Source organism: Pogoniulus pusillus, chromosome 15, assembly GCF_015220805.1.
Source record: "Pogoniulus pusillus isolate bPogPus1 chromosome 15, bPogPus1.pri, whole genome shotgun sequence".
Lineage (NCBI taxonomy): Eukaryota > Metazoa > Chordata > Aves > Piciformes > Lybiidae > Pogoniulus > Pogoniulus pusillus.
The window spans coordinates 11,539,959-11,567,908 of record NC_087278.1 but is presented as its reverse complement, the minus strand read 5'-3'; the positions used below and the strand labels follow the sequence as shown (position 1 = coordinate 11,567,908).

At 45.4% G+C, this 27,950-nt stretch overlaps 1 protein-coding gene across 8 annotated transcripts in view; it reads right to left on the bottom strand.

Annotated features, from left to right (window-relative positions):
- Window positions 1–27,950, bottom strand: part of SYN3 (synapsin III) — a 276,823-nt gene that overhangs the window by 155,445 nt on the left and 93,428 nt on the right. For all 8 annotated transcript variants that reach the window (XM_064155376.1, XM_064155375.1, XM_064155369.1 and 5 more), the window contains 2 exons: window positions 21,900–21,957; window positions 8,069–8,160 (listed from right to left, as the gene is read on the bottom strand). In XM_064155376.1, the coding sequence (XP_064011446.1) occupies window positions 8,069–8,160; window positions 21,900–21,957 (150 nt within the window). The remainder of the gene's footprint in view (window positions 1–8,068; window positions 8,161–21,899; window positions 21,958–27,950) is intronic.

The following is a 27,950-nucleotide window of genomic DNA, read 5'->3' as shown; positions in this document are numbered from 1 at the left end:
GAGTTCCTGAGGCTGCATTCTGTCTCAATACCAGGCTACTGATGAAGATTCACCTTGACCAGCATAGTGCAGGTGCAGCAGGACATGCTCCTCTCTGTTTGCCATTTCACATCAGAAGGCTTAGTAGCCTTTCTACCCATGTAGAAAAGAGATGAACTAAGGCAGAATTGGAAAAAAAAAGAGTTGAAAAAGCCAATCAAGACTGAAACAATCCACAACAGCCTTTAATCATTCTTGTGTTCAGCCCAGGATTAACTAATTAATGAATACTCTAGGGCCTGGCAGCACATTTTTTTAACTGGAAGGAATTACTGTAAATATGAAAAGGGCCAGGGAGTAGTTTAGTCTCTGAGATGCTCCCCACCCTGATCTGCTCAGAGTGACTTTTGCTTTTTGGCAGCTTCCTGCCTGCTAAATGTTTTCCCAATAACTGTCAGCATCCTGCCTGCATGTCAGCTGGGTACCAGCTGCTGAGGAGGTGAAGGGGGACATTATTCATTTGGGAGAGCAGTAAACCCTGAAGGGAGAAGTAGGCCTCCAAGCAGCTGTTTAGCAGCAGGAGCTGAGGTGGAAGCAACTAAGAATGGATACAGAAATAAGCATACCCCAACCTCTCTTCTCTTTTTTAGCTTCTGCTAAGGAAAAAGAAAAACAAAAAGGATGGAAACAGGTGAGAAGCAGGGACACATTAATGAAAGATGTTGGTAAATCACTCCTCATGTAAAAATAATATCTTGGTTTATAAATATTTACTGGAGATGTTAAATTGCTTCATATGTAACTGTACCTTGCCAGGGTTTATCCTCTTTGACACCTTGTCCCAGCCCATTGCCTCTGCAGGGTAAGGGAAGTGAATATTTAGCAGCTTGGGGGTTTTGCCTAAAATGTCCATTCAAAATGTTTCCTGCTGTTACACACACTTCTTCTCTGCACTTTACACATTAGCATGCCTTCAGTGCAAAAATATTGCCCAAAACACATAGCACATACATAGAAAACGTACACATAGAATCAAACAGGTTGGAAGAGACCTCCAAGATCACCCACTCCAACCTAGCACCCAGCCATATCCAATCAACTAGACCATGGCACCAAGTGCCCCAGTCAGGCTTGGTGACAACACCTCTAGGGATGCCAACTCCACCACCTCCCTGGGCAGCCCATTCCAATGCCAATCACTCTCTCTGTCAAGAACTTCCTCCTAACATCCAGCTTATACCTCCTCTGGCACAACTTGAGACTGTGTCCCCTTGTTCTGTTGCTGGTTGCCTGGGAGAAGAGACCAACTCCCACCTGGCTACAGCCTCCCCTCAGGTAGTTGTAGACAGCAATGAGGTCAGCCCTGAGCCTTCTCTTCTCCAGGCTAAAGAACCCCAGCTCCCTCAGCCTCTCTTCATAGGGTTTGTGTTCCAAGCCTCTCACCAGCCTTGTTGCCCTTCTCTGGACTTGTTCCAGTGCCTCCAGTACCTTGAACTGAGGAGCCCAGAACTGGACACAGTACTCAAGGTGTGGCCTGACCAGTGTTGAGTACAAGGGAAGAATAACCTCCCTCATCCTACTAGCCACACTGTTCCTGCTAGCACATATTATGCTATACCAAGTGGCACATCCTGTGGATGCTGGGAGAACCATGTGCTCAACATATTTTTCTACCTAGTTTCTAGAACTCTAAAATCCTCCAATTAGTTTTCCCTCTTGGGTGCATTTTCACAGAAATTTGCAGAATTTTGGGTTGGAATCAACAACAACAACAAAAATTAAGAAAAAGACATTCTAAAAAAGGACTCCAATTACATCAAGAGTTGAACTAAAGACAGGGACTAAATAAAAGCTAAGGTTCCTCTTTAACACAAGCTTCCTGGAAGAGGAGAAACTGAAAAGAGACCTGCTGCCTGCCAATGTGTCCTACATCAACGTTCAGGAACAGTAGTTACTCTCATGACCTCCCTGCATATTATCCCTGTAGAGCTGCAAGAAACTATCAGCTCTCATGAATGAATGGTCCTCAAGGGACAAAAAGATATCCAACTCCTAGTAATGTGCAGCTACTATGTGGAGAGAAAGCATGGCCTCTGTAGGTTAGAAAACTGGCATGCCTCTTTCAGAGCACAGGTTGTCAATGGCCCTGTGGAGTCAGCTAACCTACTGGGATGGGAGAAGATGCAGTGGGCAGAGAACAGTGTCCTTACTGGACTTTGTAGAGTCTTGCAGCACCCTGGAGCAGGCAGATCTTTTTTTAGCCACAGGAGATATCTCCTGAGGTCTGCAAGCTCTGAACAGCGGGAAAACCACTGCTGGTCTGGCCAGCTTCATCCTCGTTCATCCCATGTAAAAGGATTTGCTTCCTCATGCTGTGATTGTACTGCAGCTTGCAGTGTAAAGACTATACTTTGGGATAAAAGCACTTTTGGACCTTGGTGTATTTGGGATGGTGATTCAACAGGCTGTCGTACTGTCATCAGAGAGCAGAGCATAGCAGAAGTGCTGAATTAGCTGGAACAAGCAAGAAAGTCAATGTTAATTAAAGGGACGGGTGAAGTTGTATGGAGTAGTCAGAATGTTCACTGACTCCACCACAGCTGTGAGTGACAAGGACATCTCATCCATGACAAGAAGGATAAGACACACACCTTCTTTTACAGACTGGTACAATTCAGACAGAGCCTGCAGAGCTAAACACCATTCCATGGCAAAGATCCTTCCCCACAGCAAGCCTCTGTCCACAGCACTCAGCTCCTCTTTCTCTGTTGTCACTTTTCCCCACTTGCCAGGACCATTGGTCCCTGGTCTGTGATGGTTTGGGTGTTCTCTGCCCCCCACACTTTTGAAATCACCCAGACTAGACTCAGCTGGCTCTGGAAATATGAATGAAGTTTATATTTACAGCTAGCACAGCATACAAGCAGATAGTTACAGTATATACAGTTGTATACAGAAATATACAAGGTAAAAAGGTAATACAGAAACACAACTCCCCTCCCAGAAACCTGAGTCCCCAGGAGGGGGTCTCAACCACCCCTGTACCTTCCCCCTACCCATCTCAACCTTACCCCAGTCCCAAGGAAGAACAGAGGTTCGGCCAGGGGGTTAGGAAGCAAAGTGGATTAGTCCAAAGTGGAGGGGGAGGTTAAAGAGTAAGATGCAGCTCAGCCAGCAGCCCCAGTGAGAGTGGTTATCTTTGTTTTTATTTCTTGTTCCCATACATCTCAGCAAGCCTGTGAGTGAAGTAGACATCACCATTGTTTTCTTTCCACAGCCTGTAATCTAGTTCTTCTCACCAAAACGTTCTAGCCTGCTTCAAACTAGCACACGGTCAACCACATTTTAGGTCTTGGGCGCCTCCTAGTCCATGAACTGCTGTCTGTACTGTGGCATTTTGATGGATCTGCATATCAAACCCTGAGTGGTATAGCTGCCACTGTGGTAGGTCCCATGAAGATGCAAAAAAAATGTGCTTTCTCCCCTGGATGATCAGCCCCAGTGGAAAAAGAGTCAGCTCTGCAGGGAAACAGGAGATGAGAGGAGTCTGGTGCATGATTAATTTATATCCTTAAAAGTCTGAAATGCTCCTAAATACATTAGTATTCCCCATGTAAGAAAGCTGTCCAAATTTTCAACATATCCCTGCCTTATTCCCACATCTACTAGAATTAATAGCTGGAGGCTTGTAAAGCCCAGAAGGCAAACATAGAACTGCATTTAATCTAATGCAGGAGCTGAGATCATAGTTTGGGAGTATGTGTGTTGTCAGGAGCAGAGATAGCCCAAATTCTCATTTATGCTAAGACACTTCTATAATATTCTTAAAGCATAAATGCACCTCAGAGTGGGTGCAGTGCCAGCACTGACAGCCTCTTTGCACTGTGGAAACACTGTTAATAAAGGGCCCTTTGGAGAAATGAAGGTGAATGAAGATGAAAATTCCATCCTTTACATCTCACCCTAGTAGGAGTGACACAGCCCATGAGGTTTCTAAGGCAAATCAGTCTTCAGACAGTTGGCTCTCTTTGTCAACCTGAGCAAAAGGAAGTTGTGGACTGAAATGATGAGGAATCCACCCAAGTGTTTCAAACACAGGCACCAACCCATGCTTGTTTCTTCACGCTGCTTAGTAGTCCAGCTGTCACACCCAGAAAGGACTCCACTTCTCTGTTGAAGGAGTTGCTATGTTTTAGTTGATGAGGAATCCTTTGGGATGAATAAGTGCCACCTCATGCTCCTTGTATTTAACTTTTCAGTAAGCTCTGGTGTCAATTTAACCCAAAGATGTGCTGGGGTAGCAAGGACCATGCATGGGAGGTTCCCCCACTGCCAACCTTGGCTGAGCCCAGTCCTGCTTCCAGTTCCCAGCTCATCCCCCTGCACTGTCTTCACTCAGGGCACATGTTACAAGGCACATAAATAGGACAGTGGTTGCTAGAAACTGCACAAGATACTCCATGGTTAGACCTTCTAACTCTGAGCAAAAGTGCTGGACAGGCTGATGGAGTTGTTGCATACCAAGGTGGAACTGGGACACAAACCCCAGTTTTTCAGGTTTTTAGACTATTGTCTCTATCCAATAACACATTTCAATGAGACTATCAAATGCTTCCCCTCACATCTACAGATGTAGCTAAAGAAAGAGGAGATGGAGACCCAAAATTTTGTTACAATCTGAGAGCCACACTTGTTTTAAAAATCAGAAAAGCAGTAATGCCTGGCTACAGTTTTGTCACTTGCTAACTTATGTTGGAGCTAAACAGACTGACAGTCATGGAGGTTTGTATACTTGCACTTCCTTGCTCCTTTTAATGGACAGCTATGCTTCTTAGCAGCTTTTTCTAAAACAAAACCACTTGCCTGAGGCAAGTGATACATGTAGGGGATCAGGGAGTATTACACCTTCTTATTAGGGGATTGATTTTCCTGGTAAAAAACCCCACAGGTTTTTCTTGTTGCACTTTGTATCAGTTGCACTTGGTCTAAAAGAATGCCTTAACTCCAAGGTGTCAGGAAGGATCAAGGGATAATGACACCAAGCTAGGAGCAGGTGTTGATCGGTTGGAAGGTAGGAGAGCCCTGAAGAGGGACCTAGACAGGCTGGATGGGTGGGCAGAGGCCAATGGGATGAGATTTAGCAAGGCCAAGTGCAAGGTTCTACACTTTGGCCACAACAACCCCAAGCAGCACTACAGGCTGAGGACAGAGTGGCTGGAGAGCAGCCAGGAAGAAAGGGACCTGGGGGTGCTGGTAGATAGTAGGCTGAAGATGAGCCAGCAGTGTGCCCAGGTGGCCAGGAGAGCCAATGGTATCCTGGCCTGCATCAGGAACAGTGTGGCCAGTAGGACGAGGGAGGTTACTCTTCCCCTGTACTCAGCACTGGTCAGGTCACACCTTGAGTCCTGTGTCCAGTTCTGGGCTCCTCAATTCAAGAGAGACATTGAAATATTGGAATGTGTCCAGAGAAGGGCAACGAAGCTGGTGAAGGGCCTGGAACACAAACCCTATGAGGAGAGGCTGAAGGAGCTGGGGTTGTTTAACCTGGAGAAGAGGAGGCTCAGGAGTGACCTCATTGCTGTCTACAATTACCTGAAGGGAGGCTGTAGCCAGGTGGGGGTTGGTCTCTTCTCCCAGACAACCAGCAACAGAACAAGGAGACACAGTCTCAAGCTGTGCCAGGGGAAGTATAGGCTGGATGTTAGGAGGAAGTTGTTGCCAGAGAGAGTGATTGGCATTGGAATGGGCTGCCCAGGGAGGTGGTGGATTCGCCATCCCTGGAGGTCTTGAAGAAAAGATTGCATGAGGCACTTAGTGCCATGGTCTAGTTGATGGGATATGGCTAGGTGTTAGGTTGGCATGGGTGACCTTGGAGGTCTCTTCCAACCTGGTTGATTCTATGATTCTATAAGCAAAGAAAGAGCTTTAATTCAGACATGCAAACAGTGTCCCCTGTTTAAAGAACTAGGAGACTGATTGCGAAATGACAGAATTTAACATGCAAATAGATAGATTAGCAGTTAACATAACTTCAAACTGGGGAGAATAGCCCAGTGGTTACTTTATTACTACTACTACTGTTGTTGTTATTACTATTACACTTTTGACTAAATAACTTGCTTCATAAATAACAGAAGCCTTGTAAGTGATGGATAAAGGTGCCATCAGCAGCAAGGTCAGTGCACACATGAGTTAGAGGTGTTCCCTCTGTCATCTCCATTTGGCTGGGCAGCCCAAGAAGTGTCTGTGGCCAGGCAGGACACAGCTACTGGATAAGGCAGACTCGGAGGTTACACCTATGTGAATGGGCTGAGTGACCTCCGTGGAGCTCAGTAGCAGTATGCTCAATAATTCACCTTCTAAAGTGAATAAGAGTATTTACTCCTGTAACTTCTCAACTATTGGTAGGAATGGCTGTGGAAGTTGGCTGGCCTGAGCTCCTAAACTCGTTGAGCTGGGCAGGAGAGAATGATTTCAGCACAGGCTGTAAACAAATGGCTAGTGCTTGGAAGGACTGTAACAAACCATGGATAACACATGCCGTGTAATTTGGGTATTCAAATAGGAAAGTATTTGCCAAATCCACTTCCCACCACACAAAAGCATGTGTCCTCAAACATGCACAGAGGAAAAAAAGGAAACTGAACCAATGCCATTCATAAAACTGTGCACTTTCATACATAAATATCCATGCAAAAGGGCTAGCTGTGCTATCTGTGTATTTACTGCAAGCAGAAACATGAAAACCATGCCCCAGGCACTCTTGTGAAATAAATTTTGTCTTCAGTTTCAGTTTAATAGCTCAAGATCTTTCTGCCAGATGTACGAATGGCTTTGAGAGGAAAGGCACGGGGAGGAAAATGAAGATGTGATCAACCTAGGAAATAGTCCTTGGGAAACCTTCCAGCATCGTCAGCAAGCAAGCACCAGAGCACATTAGCAAGGCACACTGTCTGATGGATGCTCCAGTGGCTGGTTCATGGGACATATGCTTTGTTTCACTGAGAAACAGACATTTATGGGATGAGAGAAAGCGAATGAATGTAACAGACTCAACCCTAGAAGTTTTTAGCAGAGGCTTATGAAATTGTACCAAAGAATGAATGGAGACTTGTGGATGGACTAAGCTGTCAAGACCTGAAATGAATTGATGGACCACAGTCATAGTTAACTGACAGTGGCAAGTGTTGCTGTTTGGGCTGGAAATGACATCTTTAGAAATGAAACCAAGGCCAGCACACTCAGAATCACCATTTCCCAGCTGTTCTATTTATTTTTCTTTTAATGTCCCTGCATGCTTTATTATGTGTCTTTATTTCTGAACTAGAAGCAAACAGACAAAAACATTGATTGAATTAAGGAATGCTATTAAACTTAGGAACACTGTATACTCCAAAAAGCACAGAAGAATTGTATGAAATAAGCAGGAAGGCTAGAAAAATGGATTGGGAACAGCAATGAGATTTCAACATGAACAGGAAAGAAGTTTGCTTGCAATGATTGCAGTTGCAAAGTAATACTAGCAGGGACAGAAATCTCCTTCGAACAGGGATGTGGTATTGCCTCGGAGACAAACCACAGGGCAAGGCTGGAGCAGTGAGACTCTCTGGCAAAAAAAGAAATGTGGTATTTCAGGTGCAAATCAGGCTGTGAGGCTCAGGATCATGGAAAGACTTTGTTGCTATTGCAAGGGCAGGCCACTTGGAACTAGGATTGTTTAGTCTGGAGAAGAGGAGGGTGAGAGGAGACCTACACCAGGTAGGCTAACGACTGCAATCCACTGTTTACAATGAAGGCTAGTTGGCACAGGAGGAGTGAAAAATCAAGGGAAAGGAAGAACCAGAGTCACTTTTGTTGGAAGGCATAGAGGGCCCAGACTGGAAACAATGACTGTATGACATAATGTGCAACTGAGACCTGATACAAAACCACCAAAGTCAGGTCAGTCTTTCCACCACTTTCAGGAAACCTTGAAGCCATCAGAACTGCACTGCTCTAGGTCGGATACCAGTCAGACCCTGAGGTCATCCTGCTTATCCCGACATTGCTGCAGAGAGCTTGATTTTCAAGACAAGCTGGTGCTCCATACCTTACCACCTTAGAGCCGTTCCTCATGACCTGCATGTCCACCATGCAGCCTCCCGTGACATAAGCAGCTAGGTTCAGCTCGGAGAACTCAGCCTGGAGTGGAGCAAAAGGACAGAGTATTACTTGAGGGCAGCAGAAACAAACACACGGACACAGATGCAGAATTGTCTTTGACTGGAATGTGCCTTTCCTATTTTTTTTTCCCAAGTGGGGCAATGGGAGATCCAATTACAGCTGATTTGCCCTGGAGAGACTGCAGAAGTATTTACAGCTCTCACACTTGGGGTCTGCAAGCACACAGGATTAGGCTTACTGCAGTAATAAGTACTGAAGGAATTAAGAACAAGCAAGCTGAAGAATGAGTAGAGGAAACAATAACAATAAGGAAAAAAAAAAAGGTAAGGTGATTTGAATCCAAATTCCAAGTTTCCAGTTGGAAACATCCCTTTAGCAGTATGTCTGAGTTGGCTGTTGTCTCGCTGGGCAGCTATAAACCTAACACAGAAGATTTAAACCTAAACAGACAAATAGCTAAAAAGTCTCATTAAGCTGCAGGAAGGTCACAAGCAGAGAAACCCACCAGATGTGGTTTACTTATTGAAATTTTGACTGGTAAAAGGTTAGCAAGGCTGGGCAGGACCTGTCAGTTGTACTGATCAATTATCAAAATACTTTATATGTTAAAAGAAGTTGCAATTTGCAAGAGCCAAAAGTTTAGCAATGAGTATTTAAGCTATGGGAGCATAAAGCAAAGTATGTGGGGTTGGTGATGACTGGTGGGGGGGTTTCTGTGAAAGTCAAGACACAAATCACAGTGATTAGCTGGGCAAGAAGTGTAACAGTGTGTTTTAGGCACTTGTCTATCTGGGAACCAAAGATAGTGCTGGGAACAACATTCATACAAGTTAAAAAGAAGAGAAAAAAGAACCAGAATAAAAAAAGCACACGTTTTGCCCTCATCAATGCATGGAAAAAACTTACCAGTGGAGAACTAGTAAAGGCTAAGAGGCCAGATGACAAAAGAAAAAGTCACCTTTGACTTTCTTTTTCTACAATCCACATCATTTTAAAGCAGCAACCCTGGCCTGGTGACCTGATGAGGCAATGAAATTTTATGTCTGCGGCCTTAAAGCAACACCCTTACATGATCTTACATCATTGCAATTCCTAATTACAATGAAAGGAGGGTGGGAATTCCTGTTGCCAAGAAATAAATCCTGCTTCAAGCACATAACACACACACACACAGAGTGGCAGTGGTTCAGGTGGCTGACTGGGCTCTTATTATGAGGTTGCACAGGGTTGCCTTGATCGCAGTCATGCTGGACCAGAGATAATCAAATCTGTATATCTGAAGGACACCTGCATTTTAATAGATAGAGTGAGAGGGGAGCCCACCTCACATCCAGCAAGAGCAAATGATATAGGTGTTATTTGTGAGCTCCTCAGTGAGTAGGGCAAGGCAAGCTTGCCAGCTTGCACGTGTACTTGAGAGCCTCTTATTAACTTGGGAAATGAAAGGATGGTTTTCCCACCTTTGTGTGTGCCTCAGAGATATCCCACTCTGAAAGCAGAGTTTTACTGAGCGGGACCTTCACCTTTTGCAGTTGAAGGGATGCATCACCCAAGGTGAACATCAGAGCAAGACAGAGGAGTTTTAGATCTGTGTTCTCATGGCATTTATTCTCTTCTGTAACTTTCTCCATAATGTTTTTTACTACAGACTTCACATTTTGCTTGCTGGGGATGAAAATGATCAATCTTCATTTGATGGCTGGCACTTACAATCTAAGTAAGCTGGTCTGACAGGCGTTGCTCCAAGGCAGTCAGACCAAATAAAGCTGTGTTCAGACACCTGACATCCAAACAGACCTGGGAATCCCCTGCACTGGTAAGTACTCCATACCAAACTGCCAGGACCAATTTCAGGCCTGCTAATGTCAGGAGCCAGAAAAAAGGAAGACATTTCCTTTGGCAACCGTTGTCTGAGGCACTCTGGCTGGAAGAGAGGAGTAGAGAGAGAGACTAGGATAGAGATCTCCTGCCCAGAACATCCAGATATACAATCATGGCCGAGGGACTATCCTAATCTTTTCCTGGCAGTTGCTCCTGCTGTGACAGGCTAAGTTAAGGACCACTGCTGCTTTCATGTAGCTGCTTTATCCCATCCAACAGGTCACTGCTGGCTGGTGTTTGGAAGAAGGCTGAAAACTTCAGTCAGCAGAAATTGTTTCCTGTTGATTTTCCAGTGCTCCCTGTATTTTTAACTTTGTGGGTTTTATAGCCTGATGACTTCCCTTGGCTGAGATTTCAAGTCTGAGATCATCTCCAGCCTGAGTTTACCTTGCAGACAAAGAAGCCTTTGAAAGCAGCCCATGCAGATAGAGTGACAGGTAGCTATGCATAAACCAGGAGAGCACAGCTCCCCTTGGCCTTGCAGAGTCATTTGCATTAGGACTCGTGCAATGGAAGGCAGCATTACATTAGCCTGATGATGTTTTATACTTGCTTTGCAGTGGTGCCAGTGGCTGCAAAACCACTCAGGGCGAGAGTGAACCATGTGTGACAAACGTGACACAATCTGTCTTGAAGACTAATGCAACGCAGGCTGGGGGAGTAGACTTATTTTGTACCTCTGTGAGGCCCAGAGCTGGGAGGATGCCCACAGATGTTCTGAGATAGTTCTGTTAGAAATGCCTGCTTATTTCAGGTGTTCAGACCCAGCAATCTCTTCAGGTCCTTCGCAAGAAACCTGAAGCTACTCTCAGTTTCTCCCACCAGTGTTCTCTGGGTGCTGCAGATCTTTTGAGTGAGCGATTTTATAGTTTCTTTTTCTGTTTGCTGATAATAAAACATGAAAGCTGTTGTAATTTTAAGTCATATGGTAGCAGAAGTGCCTGGCTTGGTAGCTGTACCTATCCATAATTCATGGGGAGCACACATTCAAGGGGAATTTCAAGCATTTTTCGTAGGCTAACAGAAAATGGTGTTGGAAGGACTTCAAGACATCACACAGCCTCTCTCTTTTTCTTAAGGTAGGGCCAGCTCCATCTCTACTACTGTGTGTAAATACTACATAACCTTCTCACATCTTCCATAGAAGAGGAAACCCCTCAAGAAATCAGTGTCCAAAAACTTTGTAAGGTTTTCCCAATGTCCAACCTGAATCTCTCCTCTTACTTGCTGAGACTGTAACCTTTACTGTCCATTACTTCCTCCTGCAGAACCCTAAGACTTATTTCTTAGAGACTTATCCTTCCTTCTTCTTGTTTTTCCCTAGACAAAAGCAACCTTCTCCTTGTAAAGTTTTTGTGTAAGTATTCAGCACAGGGATTGGTGCTGTTTCTGCCACTGGGATCCTCTCAGACAAGTCTCTTGAGTTGTAATGGCCCAAGTTCACCATGATCCTTCAGCAGAGACCGGATGGGTGTTGAGCAAGATTTAAGACTTTACATACTACTTCCATAAGTCCCACTACACATTTGTCTTATGTGCAGCAAGGTGACTATTTTTAAACTTATATTGTGGCTGAGATTCACTGTAATCCCTGCACTGCTGTGTCTAGAATACTGACTTGCCTTCAGTTCTCTCTTAGATGCATAAGGGAGGGATTGGTCAATGTCCATAAAAACCTGATGGGATGCAGTAAAGAAGATCAAGTCACACTCTTCTCCGTGGTGCCCAGGTAGTGGACATGGGACAATGAACACAAAATGAAGGACACTAAGGGATTGGTCAATGTCCATAAAAACCTGATGGGATGCAGTAAAGAAGATCAAGTCACACTCTTCTCCGTGGTGCCCAGGTAGTGGACATGGGACAATGAACACAAAATGAAGGACACTAAATTCTGTGCAAACATAGGAAATCTCCCCTTTCATTGCACTGATGGTCCAACACTGGACAGAGAGGCTGTGGTCTCTTGTCCCTGGAGATGCTAAAACCTTTATTGGCCATGGCCTTGGGCAGCCTCCTCTGAGTGACCTTGCTCAGAGCAGGATATTGAACTATGAGATATACTGAAGTGCCTTCCAGTCTCAACTGTTGTGTGATATGTTTGGTATCTGGCAGATATAATTATTAACATATTCCCTGCATGTCAAAGGGGAACGCCAGGAAAGCATCCAAGTTTGCTTTGTGAGCAGGGGAATCCTCAATATCAACACAGGCTGGGGCATGAAGAAATTGAGAGCAGCCCTGTAGAAAAGCATTTAGGGGTACTGGTGCGTGAGAAGCTGGACATGAGCCAACAATGTGCACTTGAAGCATGGAAAACAAATTGCATTCTGGGCTGCAGCAAAAGGAGCATGGCCAGCAGGTCAAGAGAGGTGATTCTGCTGCTCTGTTCTGGTAAGATTCCACCTAGAATACTGTGTCCAGCTCTGTGGTGTGTCAATATAAGAGAGACATGGACCTGCTAGAGCAGGGCCAGAGAAGAGCCACGAAGATGACACCAAGCTGTGTGGCACAGTCAACTTGCTAGAGGGCAGGGATGCCATCCAGAGGGACCTGGACAGGCTGCAGAGATGGGCCCAGGCCAACCTCATGAAATTCAACAAGGCCAAGTGTAGTCCTGCACCTGGGTCGGCACAATCCCAAGCACAACTCCAGGCTGGGTGGTGAATGGCTGAGAGCAGCCCTGAGAAAAAGGACCTGGGGGTCTGGGTTGATGAAAAGCTCAACATGAGCCTGCAGTGTGAGTGCAGCCCAGACAGCAACTGTGTGCTGGGCTGTAGCAAGAGGAGCGTGGCCAGCAGGGCAAGTGGAGGGCATTCTCCCCCTTTGCTCTGCCCTCCTGAGACCCCACCTGGAGCACTGTGCACAGTGCTGGAGCCCCCAGCACAAGAAGGACATGGAATTGTTGTAGTGAGTCCAGAGGAGGCCACGAAGAGGATCAAAGGGGACTGGAGCACCTCTGCTATGAGGACAGGCTACAAGAGTTAGGACTCTTCAGCCTGGAGAGGAGAAGATGTTGAGGAAACCTTATAGTGGCCTTCCAGTATCTGAAGGGGGCTACAGGAGGGCTGGGAAGGGACTATTAACAAGGTCTTGTAATGACAGGACAAGAGGTAATGGTTTTAAACTGGCAGAGGGGAGATTTAAACTGGATGTTAGGAAGAAGTTCTTTCCAGTGAGGGTGGTGAGACACTGGAACAGGTTGCCCAGGGAGGTTGTGGATGCTTTCTCCCTGGAGGTGTTCAAGGCCAGGTTGGATGAGGCCCTGAGCAACCTGTTCTAGGGGGAGGTGTCCCTGCCTATAGAGGGGGAGTGGAACAAGATGATCTTTGAGGTGCCTTCCAACATAAACCATTCTATGATTCTATAAGATGATTAAAGGACTGGAGTATCTCTCCTGTGAAGACAGGCTGGAGAAGAAAAGCCTTCAAGGAACTTTATAGCAGCATTTCAATTTCTAAAGGGTACCTACAGGAAGGCTAGGGATGGACTGATCAGAAGGGTTCATAGTGATAGGACAAGGGGCAATGGTTTTAAACTGGAGCAGGATAGATTTAGGTTGGACTTAAGGAAGTTCCTTCAGGAGGAAGTTCTTTACAATGAGAATCGTGGAATACCCTTGCCCAAGGTTGTGGTTGAGGTCCCCTCCCTGGAGACATACAGGAGCAGAGTCGATGTGGCCCTGGGCAGCCTGCTCTAATTGGGGGTGTCCCTGCTGACTCTGAAGAGGGATTGGACAAGATGACCTTTGAAAGCCTCTTCCAACCCAATGCTCTCTGTGAGTCTGTGAATAACAGGCTGGTCTATATGTCATGGTTTAGGCACTTGGGATGGGGAATTACTGCTGTCTAATCAAATCATATACATTCCTCAGTGGATTTTATGCTTTAAGTTTTGGTAGATCTTCCAGCATGTGGAAGGAAAAAAAGACCTTGGCAGGCACCAGATCACATTCCTTAAACAGCACATTTAACTAAAACCATTACAAGCATTTCAGGGCGCAGTGTGCAATCCCTAAATGCTGCAAAGGTGCAAGGGTGGAGAGATAATGTGGATGTGAACAGGGGTGGGGCTGAGGCTGTGTGTGCTTTGTGTGCACATGCATGCAGAATTCTAGATTACACACCCTGATTCCCTAAGTCTGTTTCCTGAGACATTGTCCCTTGAGGAGACACCCTGCTCCCCACCTGTTCCCAATACTGGAGCTGCTCTCTGGGAGAAAATGATAGAGCAAGTCCAGCTGGGAGGGGGATGCTGCTGTGAGGCTCTGAGGGGAGCTTCCACGAGCTCTCCTCAGAGCTCTTTCACAAGTCCTGAAACTAGAATGCATGGTCCTGGGCTACAGACAGCTCTGATGCTGAAGATCCACATGCCTTAACCTGCACAAGCACCTTTTAGTGCATCAGTTCTGATGGCATTTGGAATTCTCTCTTCAGTTTTCTTTTCAGAAGTTGTGTGACTGTTTGAGAATTGGAGCTCTAACAGAAACACATTTCTAAACCTTTTGATCCTGGGAAACAGCTCACAAACATGAACTCTGCAAATGGAAATGAAAAAGAAAAAAAATCAAAGATACTATTTACATAAAACCAGAATGATTTCTTGAGCCATTTCTGCTCTTTTTCCAGGTCCTTTTATTTACAGCTTCTGAATGCTTGTATGTGACAACGCTATGAGAACTGCTGTTGCTGTTCTTGAACTGCTTTCTGGCTTTCAGTTGGGGAAAACCACACCCTAAATATGTAAGGAATGAAGATCACTCTTGATGAGAGGCTAATTTCCCTCTTATGACACATGGGCCCTTTGGATTCTGCCTTTTGAAAGGACCACTTCATGGCACACATGAAAATACCTCTTTAGGACGGGAAATACAAAGGAGCTGGAATTCATGATTTGTATTACAATTATCTGCTGTCAGTGCCAAGCACAACTTTTTTTTCCTGACAATGCTGCCAATGGAGTCATAATCTATACCACAAGATTTTTCCAGAAACAAATACATAGAAGTTCACTGAATAATCACTCCCTGAAAATAAACCAGGCAGGGGGAACAAGTGAATGAGCTGTGCTAGAAGAATGCGTCTCAGACGGACAGACAGACCCACCTCATCACAGCAGGAAATGGTGGGAAGGCAATGGGTGGACAAACAACAGGAATCAAAATTTAGATGAGCTTCTTGGCCTCATCACTACCCCTTTGTCCTTTTCACCCCTCTCTGCCATCAGTTTGCCAGTGCCAGGAAAGCTATCTCTGAATACCTGAAGGAAATGTATCCTGAAGGTGACATTTCTCTAAGAAGTGCTGCTTGCTGCTGCTGGTTAAGTTTGTGCTCTCATCTCTCCTTTCTGGGCTCTCCATGGTTGGTGCAGGGCACAGGGCTGGAAAGGCTCACCAGAGTCACAGGTGATGCTATGTGGGCATCATGTCACGAATTCTTCCCTTAAGCCAATATCCTTATTAAAAGCAGCTGTGTGATCTTTAGCCTCTGTTTTGTCAGGATAAACAAACTCAACTCTTTTAGCCTCCTCTCATAAGTCAAGTTTCCACGGCCATCTGAATGACCCTGCTCTACACATCTCCTGCTTTGCAGCTTTCTTTCTCCTGGGCAGGTAGCAAGTGTCTCACTCACCTGTGTGTCATCAGTGCTAACAGTGCTGTGGGGTGTCTGATGGGTCTGTGGTTGTGCAGGTCTCAGCCCTGGCTTTCCTGCCCTTTTCTGCTTGCACCTGGCTGTACTGGAAATGCATGGCCCTGTGGCATCCCCCTTGTGCATGGAGCATGCCTAATGCCCAATGCCCAAAGAGACCCCTCACTCAGGGTATGTTATGACCCACGGAGAAAACTCCAGAGTCACATGAATTCCTTAGAGCATGGGAGGCTTAGCTTCCTCTGGGACAGAGCAGACAGGGTGGGAAAAGATGTGCTGAATTACTACCAGTAGCCTGTAGTGATGGAAAACATTTGATAGAGCATAAGGGATATGGCATAATTCCTTCCTCTTCTTGAAGATGCAGTATTTCCTAATGCCTTCTGTCCTCTGGCCAGTGGAGGACTGAAGAGATAAAAGCAAAATTAGTTTGGGGAGACTAAAAGCAATGTGGTCAGCCCCTGTGGCACTTTAAGATTCTTCTTTAAGCTCAACTTAACCTTAGAGGCACTAATTAAACATGCCTTTGATTTCTAAAAGAATTTGTTTCTTCTATTTATTTATTTCTGGAGAAAAGAACTGGAGATAAAGAAAAGAACTGCAGTCCTCCAAGCTAGAAATTACAAAGCAAGTAAAAGCAACAGTATGGATCAAAACCTAAGAACCCTATTTTTAGCATCAAACATCAATAGTATTTTTAGACTCAGCTGCTCCTTAAAGCTTAGGGGTTTACCCATGCTATGTAAGACCTAAAGCATCAGGATTTTCATGGAAATAGGTCAGAAAGATTTTCACTTTTTGATCAGTGGTTCATTCAGTCTTATGAGCGACTATCATTGCTGCAGGAGAATTTGTAGCGGAAACATATGCCAAATAATCCAAATGTAATCATACAGTCAGTCAGGGTTGGAAGGGACCACAAGGATCATCTAGTTCCAGCCCCCCTGCCATGGGCAGGGACACCCTACCCTAGATCAGGCTGGCCAGAGCCCCATCCAGCCTGGCCTTAAACACTTCCAGGGATGGGGTCTCAACCACCTCCCTGGGCAACCCATTCCAGGCTCTCACCACTCTCATGGTGAACAACTTCCTCCTCATGTCCAGTCTGAATCTTCCCATCTCCAGATTTGCTCCGTTCCCCCTAGTCCTGTCACTCCCTGATAGCCTAAAAAATCTCTCTCCAGCTTTTTTGTAGGCCCCCTTCAGATACTGGAAGGTCACAATAAGGTCATGTCAGAGCCTCCTCTTCTCCAGACTGAACAGCCCCAACTCTTTCAGTCTGTCCTCATAGCAGAGCTGCTCCAGCCCTCTGAGCATCCTCATGGCCCTTCTCTGGACACACTCCAGCATGTCCACATCCCTCTTGTAATAGGGGCTCCAGAAGTGGATGCAGTACTCCAGGTGGGGTCTCAATAGAGCAGAGTAGAGGGGGAGAATCACCTCCCTCGCCCTGATGGCCACACTTCTCCTGAAGCACCCCAGGCTCTGGTTGGCTTTGTGGGCTGCAAATCCAAACTGCCTCCAAACTAAAACGGGTCCCGATTCAGGAGAGCACTTGCTTCCCACCACCCCAGCTCTCACTCAGCCTTGTGCTTCTGCTTCTGCAACCAGCAAGAAGGCAGATTGTGTTACACAGCCTTGCTCTGGCAAGGGTCTTGGACTTGGATCTCCAGAGGTCCCTTGAAGCGCTAGCATCCTGTGATCCTGTGGCAATGGTGTTGCACACCTGGATTTCAGTCAGGAGTGGGCAACAATAAATCCCACAGCCTTTAAAGCATACTAATAAGTGTGTTTTGGGTCTCACATTGAAGATTAGAAGAGAATAAAGCAAGCTGGAAATGAAGTCAGGCCTCACATTAATTTTAATGAATGACAGAAGAGAGGGAATGGCTGAAGAGAGGGAGCACACATCAGAGTGGCTGGAAACTCCCTCTCCTATTCACTGGCACCAGGTCATGCCCAGAGTTTCTCCTGTCTCTTGCAAACCTAGAAGAAGAACCACAGCCTGGGGATGGTATCAAGGTCATGCAATAAATGTATGTGCTAAAGAACCAGAAAACTCTTGAGAGTCCATAAAACTCATTTCTAGAGAAGCTGAGACTTAGAAGAGCAGCTCCCTGAGCAGCAGGATGGCATTTAACAGTCTCTTCCCTGTGGATTATCCAGTGTCTGAGTATCTTGAAACTTCTGCCTGTTTCTCCAATTTGGCTGAAATCAGCCAAGGCCTTCCACGGTGTTGGGTGTGGGGGATAGGTGGAGTGAGACAGCATGATTGCATACGTCTTGCATTCCTTGGATGACAGCCAAGGGGGAGAGGCAGCTGAGAGAGCTGGTAGGGGTGTTTGACCAGATTAGATAACTGACTTCCTGCTGCTGAGAGGCAGAGACTGTGCTGCTTTCAGCACTCCTGCTCCAAGTGATGGCAGAACTTAAAAAAAACACCTACTCTCCTGATCTGCTTCCTCCAAAGATTGCAGAAATGGCTTGCTAGGAAAGAAATAAGGTGTATTAGAGAGGGACATGGAAGTTAAAAAGCAACAAGGCAAACTCTTTCTTTAGTTTAAACTAACAACAGAGCATCCTTGGAAGAATGGTAAAAAAACTAGCAGGGTCAGAAAAAAATTGGGCAGTCAGGTTTTCCCAATGTGGCTTTTCAAGAGTATTTAACATTTGGGTACTTCCTTTCCCTGCTTTCTGCGATTCAGACTTCATTTGTTACTTAGTGTTTCAGATCAAAAGTGCTTTCCTCCTGTGAACTATCCAAAACATCTCCTAAGTCAGGCTGAATGTCTGGTTGAGTCAGTAGTGTGGTTGTCTTAACCAGAATGAAATGGAAAAGTGAAAACCCAAATGGACTTAGTGAACAGACCAAGCAGCTCAAGAGGTGCCTGACAGTTGCACCTTGATGTGCTGTGGAGTTCATTCAGAACCGAACAGTGGCGTTAGGGCTTGTGCACCATGGCACAGCCTGTGTGCCTCTTATGGGCCAGGTGCAGTAGTGAAGACTGGCAAGCTGGGAGCTCAAAGAGGAAAGTGCAGGCCAAGCTGGTGGACACAGTTATTCTCTGAGTGTATTTTTTTTCTGCAGTAGAATATTTGTTTTTCACGTTGAGAGGAAGCATGTTCAGTTTCAAGGGACCACAACAGTTCAGGCTCCCAGGTTGTGCTTGAGGAAGAGGATGAAGAAGTGCAGAAGAGAATGAAGAAGTGAGGAAGATTCCAGACAAACAGGGTAGGAGAAGTGAATGAAAATTCAGTATCAAGAAACACTGAGCAAAGAGGGCTGGGTGAAAAAAAGAAGGGTAGAGAAAGCCAGAGTTTGAAGAAAGCAGTGCCCCTCTCTTGGCCTCAACAACTTGCAGAGAGCCTGGGGTCAGATTTGAGGACTGTCCATGACAATGCAGCTTCTGTGTAGCCCTTGGCAGACAGTGATCCAGCTGGGGAAAGTGATCATCGCCTCTACTTTTGAGGTCTGAGGGAGTTCAAGAGCAGTTCATTGCCCACTACTTGCAGACTTGGCTGCTTGATCTGAGGGGCAGAGAGAGGATGCGGGGAAGCAGTTGAGACCTTTGTTCATTGTTCCTCAACTCTCCTACCCATTGCAAGGGTCCTTGCCAGCACAGTCACAGTAACCTTATGGTCTTCTCTTGCAGAAATTTGGTGCCTTGTCACAAACATTCAGCCTGTGATGTGAAGGATTTCAAGAGGCAGACTGTGAAGTGTCCCTGAAAGAATCCTCATAGAATGTGATAAGCTATCCAGTGACAATGGCAAGGGGAATTATACAGATTTAAGCCATCAGGAAGCAAAAATCTCCTTCTGCACTTCTTCACTCACAGACCAGATCTTTATATAGATCTCAAGTGCAATAACAATTGAGTAGAAGGACTATGAAGGGAAAGGCTGAAGATTTAGGAAAGGATTAACAGGTCATTTTGAAGAGTACCAGGTCTATCTTTGACACTGACCCTGCTTTCAGCAGCACAGCGGATAGGTTCAGAGGATTGAAGACTAAAGTAATATTTGATTCCAGGCTTTCTATTTGAGAATTGTGGTTTGGGATTTTTTTTTCCTTCCCAGAACATTTACTAAGGCAGCCAGCAACATGAAGATGTTGATAAGGAAGTGCAATTGAGAATTGTTCTTGCTAATACCACCCAGTTCCGACAACTGTGATACCAATAAAAAGAGGGAAATGAAGTGTTCATAGTATCACAATTGCAAAAAAAAGAGTTGCTAACTTCTCTCTTGCAGACACAGGCTTTGATCTAACATGTGTGCTCATGTAGGCACCTGGGCATCACCTCTTTGAGAAGAGAAGAAACACTTTATCAAGGGCAATTGGTACTGAGAAATGTTTTTACAACCACTCCACGAATCATAGGATGCATTGGGTTGGAAGAGATTCTTGGAGGTGATCTTGTCCAGCCCCTCCTGCAGTGAGAAGGGACACCTCCAACTAGATCAGGCTGCTCAGGGCCCTATCAGGTCTGACTCTGAATGCCTCCAGAGATGAGGCCTCCGTCAGATCTCTGGGCAACCTGTTCAAGTATTTCACTATCCTCATTGTAAAGAACTTCCTCTTAATATCCAACCAAAATCTACCCTGCTCTAGTTTACAACGATTGTCCCTTTTCCTGCTGCTATGTCCCCTTGTAAGCAGAAACAGTTCCTCTCCTGCTTTCTTGTAGGTCCCCTTCAGATATTGAAATGCTGCTCTAAGGTCTCCCCAGAACCTTCTCTTCTCCAGGCTGAACAATCCCAACTCTCTCAGCCTGTCTGCATAGAAGAGGTGCTCTAGCCCTTTGATCATCTTTACAGCCCTGCTCTGGGCCCACTCCAGCATGTCCATGTCCTCTTTGCACTGAGGACTCCAGAGCTGGATACAGTACTCAGCAGAACAGAGTCTGCTGACCTGCTGGCAATGCTCCTTTTGATTCAGTCCAAGATACAGTTTGCCTTCTGTGCTGCAAATGCAAATTGTTGGCTCATGTCCAGCTTCTCATCCACCAGTACCCCTAAGTGCTCTTCTGCAGGGCTGTTCTTGATCTCATCGTCCTCCAGTCTGCATTGGTAAGGAAGATTGCTCCAACCCATGTGTAGGACTTCACCTTATTGAGCCTCACAAGGTTCACCTCAGCCCACTTCTTCAGCCTGCCTAGATCACTCTGGATAGCATTCTGTTCCTCAATACTGTCATCCACACTACTCAGCTAGGTGTCATCAGCAGACTTGCTGAGGGTGCACTCAGTCTTGCTGTCTATATCATTGATGAAGACACTGAACAGCACCGTTCTCAATATGGACCCCTGAGGGACTCCATCTGGATACTAAGCCTACAGACAATCACATGTGCATGTGGTGCAGAACCAACAGGTTAAAAAGACAGAAACTATCAGGCCATCCAAAGAGCATCCACCAACTTCCTTTATCCATCCTAGCAGTTTTCTAGCCCTATAAAATAAACCTATGACTCCTTCAGCATGATCATCTCATCTCTGCATTTTGCTCTTCTTAGTGCCTGCTTTCAAGTCAGGTAGCATCAGGTGATTATTAATAATCATTTTTACTTTGAGAAGAGCACCCAAAGCCTCAGTCCATACCAGGACTTCGTTTTGACAGACTCTGCCTCAACGCACAGAGGAAGGGACAGACACAAAGAGTTTTCAGCTGAAACGAATGGCTGGTGCCAAGGCTAACAGAGAAATAGAGAATTTGTCCAGTGCCCTGCAAAGCACATTCAGAACCAGACTATGAACCTTTTTTACTGTTCTTTTCCCACAGATGAAAAGATTTTTGGCATGTGTAGTTAACGTGCAGACATAACTAGAGGTTTTAGGCTTAAATTAGATTAAGTCAGATGACTTACATAGCTTGCATCTGGAAGAAAACATTACCAACACACACTATGGCATGATGGCTTTGCATCTCTTCAAGCATACATATGGGCTGTGAGGTAGTCTTCAAATGGAAGAAATCATAATCCCATTGCCAGAGCAGAAAAGTTGATTTTAAGGTGAAATAGTGACTGATTCTGCAAAGTTAGTGAGGACAAATAGCCTCATATGGTAGTTTCCTTTAAATAGTCTACAAATCTATAAAATCCATGCCTTATATCTCCTCAATAGTGCCTTTCTTGAAGAGAAGAAATATCCACAGATTATCTGTCATTAAGACCTCAGTCCTGTCTACACACATTTCTTAGAGCCAAAATCAGTTGTCACTGACCTGTTCCACTCGGATATCAAATTCTCCATTCACCTTCTTCCCCTGAAAATATTTGGCCCTGCAGAAGAAACAAGAGAGACAAACTTGGTTAGAGAAGATTTTTGGCTTTCATTTCACACAGTTTTGTTTCTGCATTTCCCTTTTGTTGAAGAATTTCTCTCTGGTTCGCAGCATGTTCTCCTAATTCCTATCATCTTTCAGCTTTCTGTTCTCCTGAAGAAACCTGCCAAACCAGATGAAAATCACATTGGAAAGTTCCTTCAAGGCTTGTGACTTTCTCATTTTATGTTCAAACTGAAAACCAAATGCTCTCCTAATCTTTTCCAGAGCAACATCTCTAATCAATGATCCCTTGATATATCTTCCTTAATCTCTATTCTGCAAAGGAAAGAGAGCAACATATGGCACAGCACTGGAAACTTCTGATGTTGATGTGAAGTACTTGTGAAGCCTCTTCTGTTGCTCTGTCACTTCAGGGCTCTTTTTCAGTTCTGTTTCATCTTTCTGCCACTAATACAGAGAAACAATATCTGCATCTACAGTGTCATCAATGTGGGATCTCTTTTCCTGAACTGAGGAGCTGTTGTTTCCTTTGGAGTTGAACAGTGCCATGAAAAGCACATATAACTTCCACCACTTTTGCTCCTAGCTGCACATGCTATGCATACAAGGCACTCTCAGAAGAATAGGTTGTTTCTGAGTGGGAAAGGTTGACACAGGAAAACATCAGGCAGTTGTAGCTTTTTATTAGTGTTTGTGCATAATGACACATTGATTAGTCAGCAGGAAAATTGCCAATATATTTTTCCCTGTGAATATTTTTCCCTGTGAATATTTTTTCCCATATCAAATAACCTTGACAGAAGAAAAAAAAAATGGATTGATTTTCTCAGACCTCCCCTCTAAAACTTCAGGAAGACCATGTAGGTTCCAAAAAGCTCTTTTATTTGGAAAGCATTGGAAAGGCAGCTGAGCCCTGCTGTTTCCAGAGACAAAGTAACCCTCTGCAGTCTATTTCCAATTGGCAAAGAGAGGACAGAATAAAGAAGTAAAGGAAAATGAGGGGAAGTCAGCTTTGCTCCCTATTTTATAGTATTAGCAAAAAAAAAGGGAGGGAAAAAAAGCAGCAGCTGGCTCACATTTTTACTGTGTGTATATTTGTGCCAATAAAGAAAGGAGAGACAGTAGGAAGGCAATTTCCCCCATGTCTGAAACATGGCAGTTTTCAGCTGAATGCTCCCCTCCCCCAGAAACATGAAATGTAAATAAAGAAGTGGTTTTGTTTTGTCATTCTGGCTCAAAACCAAGTCAAAAGGTTTCATTTTATTGGAGAAAGACATTAAAAAATGTCCAAAGTTTTCCACTTTGTTCTGATGAGGATATCTGAAGGCTGTATCAGGCTTCCCTTCCTGGACAGCCCATCCAACAGCGTGGTGCTAATAAGACCTCTGTATAGATGTCAGTGAGGGACAGTGCAGCAGCCAGGTGTGACCGAGACTAAGTGGCTCAAACAACTGATGCTCAATATAAAAAGCAGATCTCTGGCCATTCTTCCTCCCTTTTTTGAATTTAAGAGTGTTGCCTGAAAAAAAATGCAACTGGGCAGACAAGCTGAGCCATCACAGCTCTAACAATAAACAGGAACGCTAACTGCACTTAATAATTCCATCATATTTCTGGAGGCATGGCTCTAGAGGGTCTGGCAACATTCCTCACTTCTAAACATTGGGGATCTTGCTGGAACCAGTCTCAAAAACTGGAACAAGCTTTAAGTGGGCCCATGGGAACTGGCCTGAAATTTGAGGTGCACTATTCACTGGGACAAGCTTGTTTTTATTCCCAGCACACTCATAATGTATACTCCTTACCACGCTTATGAAACACACTTCCTCCCTCTATGGCTTCTCCTCTTTGCTGACCAGCTGGTTGCAAACTCCTTGGTGCTGCTTTGCTTCAGCGTGTAATGAAGTGTGATGAACCCTGTGCAGATGGAGCAAAGAGGCTTCCACTGCCTAGTCCAGGAAATTAACCTTCACACAGCTTAAAAAAGCTCTCTCTCCCATCTCAGCAGTACTGGCTCTGCTTGTGGATAGTCACACCAGAGGGCACATCCAGTGTGAGGAGTCGCTGGAATAGAGCAAGAGGCCTCAGCTTAGACACTGCATAACCTCTCCTCCTTAGCCCTCTTCCTATGGATCACAGTATCACCAAGGTTGGAAGAGACCTCACAGATCATCAAGTCCAACCCTTTACCACAGAGCTCAAGGCTAGACCATGGCACCAAGTGCCACATCCAATCCTGCCTTGAACAGCCCCAGGGACGGCGACTCCACCACCTCCCCGGGCAGCCCACTCCAGTGTCCAATGACTCTCTCAGTGAAGAACTTTCTCCTCACCTCCAGCCTAAATTTCCCCTGGCGCAGCCTGAGGCTGTGTCCTCTCGTTCTGGTGCTGGCCACCTGAGAGAAGAGAGCAATCTCCTCCTGGCCACAACCACCCCTCAGGTAGTTGTAGGCAGCAATAAGGTCACCCCTGAGCCTCCTCCAGGCTAAACAATCCCAGCTCCCTCAGCCTCTCCTCTCCTCCCGTGTCTGAGATAACTTTTTTTTAACAGCATAATACATCACTTTCAAAGACAGCCCCACAGGAGGGTTAACCTGCTCTGAAGGTCTCTGAAGACTACAGGTGCTAAACAATTTGCAGCCAAATATTTCGGCCAGCCCATCATCTTGACACAGACAGGGAAAAGAATGAAACACTTCTTACTGAAACACTTCTGAAATGGATGGAATGAGGTTTTTAATTCACACCTGGGATTTTGGAGCCCCTGGGCATTAGAGGCCATCATGCTGAAATGAAAAATGGCTTTAGCCTCTCTTTGGAGCCCCTGAATTTTCAAGCAAGCTGGAATCATTGCTAGTTCTGTTGAAATCATAGAGTCACACAATGATAGGGGTTGGAAGTGACCTTGAAAGATCATCTAGCCCAACCCCTCTGCCAGAGCAGGATCACCTGGAGTAGGTTATAGTGTCTGGAAAGAAATAACAATATTCCAGTAGCACATCCTCGCTACTGCTGCATGCTATAGCTTTACAAAGCCCTCAGGCAGCAACAGCAGAGGAGGTCATGTTGTATTCTGTGTAGAACAACATCTCAGGTTAAATTACACTGTGTTATAAAATATCCTTTCTCAAAAGAAGCAAGTACCATCAACACAGGCTTTGCTTTTATCAGATGCTTTATGGAAAGAGGCAGGAGTCCACATCAAATGTCCAGAGAAAAAATTATCCAGGAACACAATAAAATTGCTCTCCTTGATTTCAAGATAACCACCTCAAAGTAATTGGAATATTCCCATAAAAGTGCATCTATTTTCCACATTCCTCAGGGGTCTAACTCTTGTGGGCTGAGTTCCTCAATATCTAAAGCTACAAATGTAACTATAATCACAGTTATAGACAGGCATTTTTGGTCATAACTGAAACTAGACTAGGACTCCTTTCATTCCAGTAGTCTTTTTGAAAAGATCAGATGTCACAGCTGTGCTTTATTGCAGAAGAATCAGTTTTTCCCTAAGTGGCAAAGTATTGCAGAAATGAAAGCAAGAAATCTCATGGTGTTGCAAGAAGAAAATCTTTCAGTCAGTACTGCACAATGTATGAAATGGCCTCTGCTCCCTACAGTGCACATGAGATAGAGTCAAGGATGACCATGCTGCTCTGGTGGGGGTGCAGGAGAAAGATAGATGGGTGTTTTGGGCAGGTGAGACTCTGCAAGATCTCCCTAAAAGCCACCGGAGCAAGGCTCCTCCACACCTCTGCCTAGGATGTGGCATGCTGCAGGGTCATACTTGTCTGGCATCTAGGCATCCTCTGGACAGCCTGATCCAAGGTAGGGTGCCCCTGCCCATGGCAGGGGGGTTGGAATAGATGATCCTTATGGTCCCTTCCAACCCTGACTGATTCTAGGATTCTATGAAAACCAGTCAAAAGCCATACTGGGGAGCCTCAGAAGGCTTCCCCTTCGCCTTCAGCCAGGCAACTGGCAGTGATCAGAGAAGCAGCTCTTTGCTCCAAGAGCAGCATTATCTGCTGTCCTCTAGCTCAAGAACAGCAGCCAAGGCATTGGGTACACAAATTTACCCCCTGCTCCTGGGCAGCCTGCAGCACTGACCACTGCTAGGCTGATCATCTGCTTATTTTAAAGCACATCAGATGTTCATCCCACCAAAACACAGCCTTACAATTTGGCTAGGCAGGGTGCAGATGGGGCGGTGTGGTTCCTGTGATCTCAGTAAATTAGCATGTAAACATGTTTTGACTGAAGAAAACTGCAGGGCCGTGTTGGAAAGCAGCTTCTGGGTGGGATTTGCAGTGCTGGGCAGTGCATTTAAATGTGGCTGCATTGTCTGGGAGGGAGGAAGCACCATAATAAAGAGCAAAGGTCTGCCATGGTTCCAAGGAGAAAGGTTGCCTTGAGCCCCTCTCTCTTTGTGAAGAGGGAGCTACATGCTCTGGAAAAGTATAGATTTTCTGGGTGCAAGGGCAGCAGACAAACAACTTCTGCTTTCTGCCTCAGCCCTGACATGATTATAGGGCCTCAGGAAACCTGATGCCTCTTTTTATGAAGTAATTTGGGAAGAATAAAAAATTATCTTCCAGAGCTTCTGTGAAACATGCCCAGTCTGCCTCAGCAGCTGTGGCTGCTGGAAGCATATACACATTTTTCTGTCAAATACAGAGTGCATCCCTAATAGCAACAGGGAAAAAATAGTGATCAATTCACCTCCAGCATTCACAGAATGCCCATGTATAAGATTTATGCTCTTAGGCATTGGCAAGAGATGCCAGCACTGAACCAGGAGTGCAAACACACCAGTAAGACTCTTGAATACCAGGCTTTACTTCTCTGCTGTCACTGACAGATGGGAGAGCTTTTAGTGCACCTGTGCAAGTGCTGCCCAAATTACCATACTCCTCTGCACCCTCATACTAACACCCATATTCTGCAAACACAAGGAATCAGTTTTCATGAGGTTCAAAGTCCTGTGTCAAAGCCTCTGCATGTCACCAGGTCCAGGGAGGTAGAACCGGCTACAGGTATGGGAGCCAGTGCCAGCCTGCACCACTGTGCTACTCCTGTCTCATGGGGAAACATGGCACAAGAGAAGCAACTCCTACAACTGGAGTAGAGTCTGCCAGAATCAGCAGCAAAAGGCCAAAACCCACAAGCTTCTTCTCTTAGGAGAGCACAGACCATCTTGCAATTTCTCTCTGCACAATAAATACCTGGTTTACATCTGCCTTGTTCTCTTTCTGCATTAGAACAAAAGGAGGTGCAATAAGTGCTTAACCCATCAGTCTGAGCTCAGGAACTAACTGAGGAGAAGCTCTTTGTGCAGATCCTGTACTGTCTTTCTTGGAGTTATTTCTTCTCTCTCCCTTCAGTGGTTGGGTGGGGTTTTTTTTGGACATTATTTTCCTCTTGGTGTAGAGAAGAGCATTAAAGTTGCTTCAGAGGACTGCTCCACTGTTTACTTCTGTGTCTGTGGGAAAGAGAGAGCTCAGGATGCAGCAAGGGACTGCACAACTTCTGCCAGGCTGGAAAATGCTCTGCACAGGTGAATAGAAAAAAGATGCCCAGCATTAGCTAGAGAAAATGCTGAAGGAGCTCTTCCCAAGATACAGGGCCACTAGAGAGCTGCCTATTTAAATAAATGGGTAAATATACCAAAAGGGATCCACGAGTAAATTCTGGAGCTATGTGAATTATTGCCACAGAATCCCATTACACATATTTCTCTCCAAACCCTTGGGAAAATAAGACATGTAACTTCTATCTGCAGGAGCTTAGAAAAGGCAAGGTTGAAGCCTCCTGAGTTGGGTGTGGGGGAACCTCAGGGAGAGAGGGGGGGCGTGGGGGGGGGGGGGTTAGCTGCTGTATGAAATGCCCATGTCAAAGGGCCTGGGGGCCCAAGTGATGCACAAGGCACTCACTGTATGTCCGCATTGTCTCCTTCATAAAAAGGGCTGGGACTGGGAAAAAGGAGGC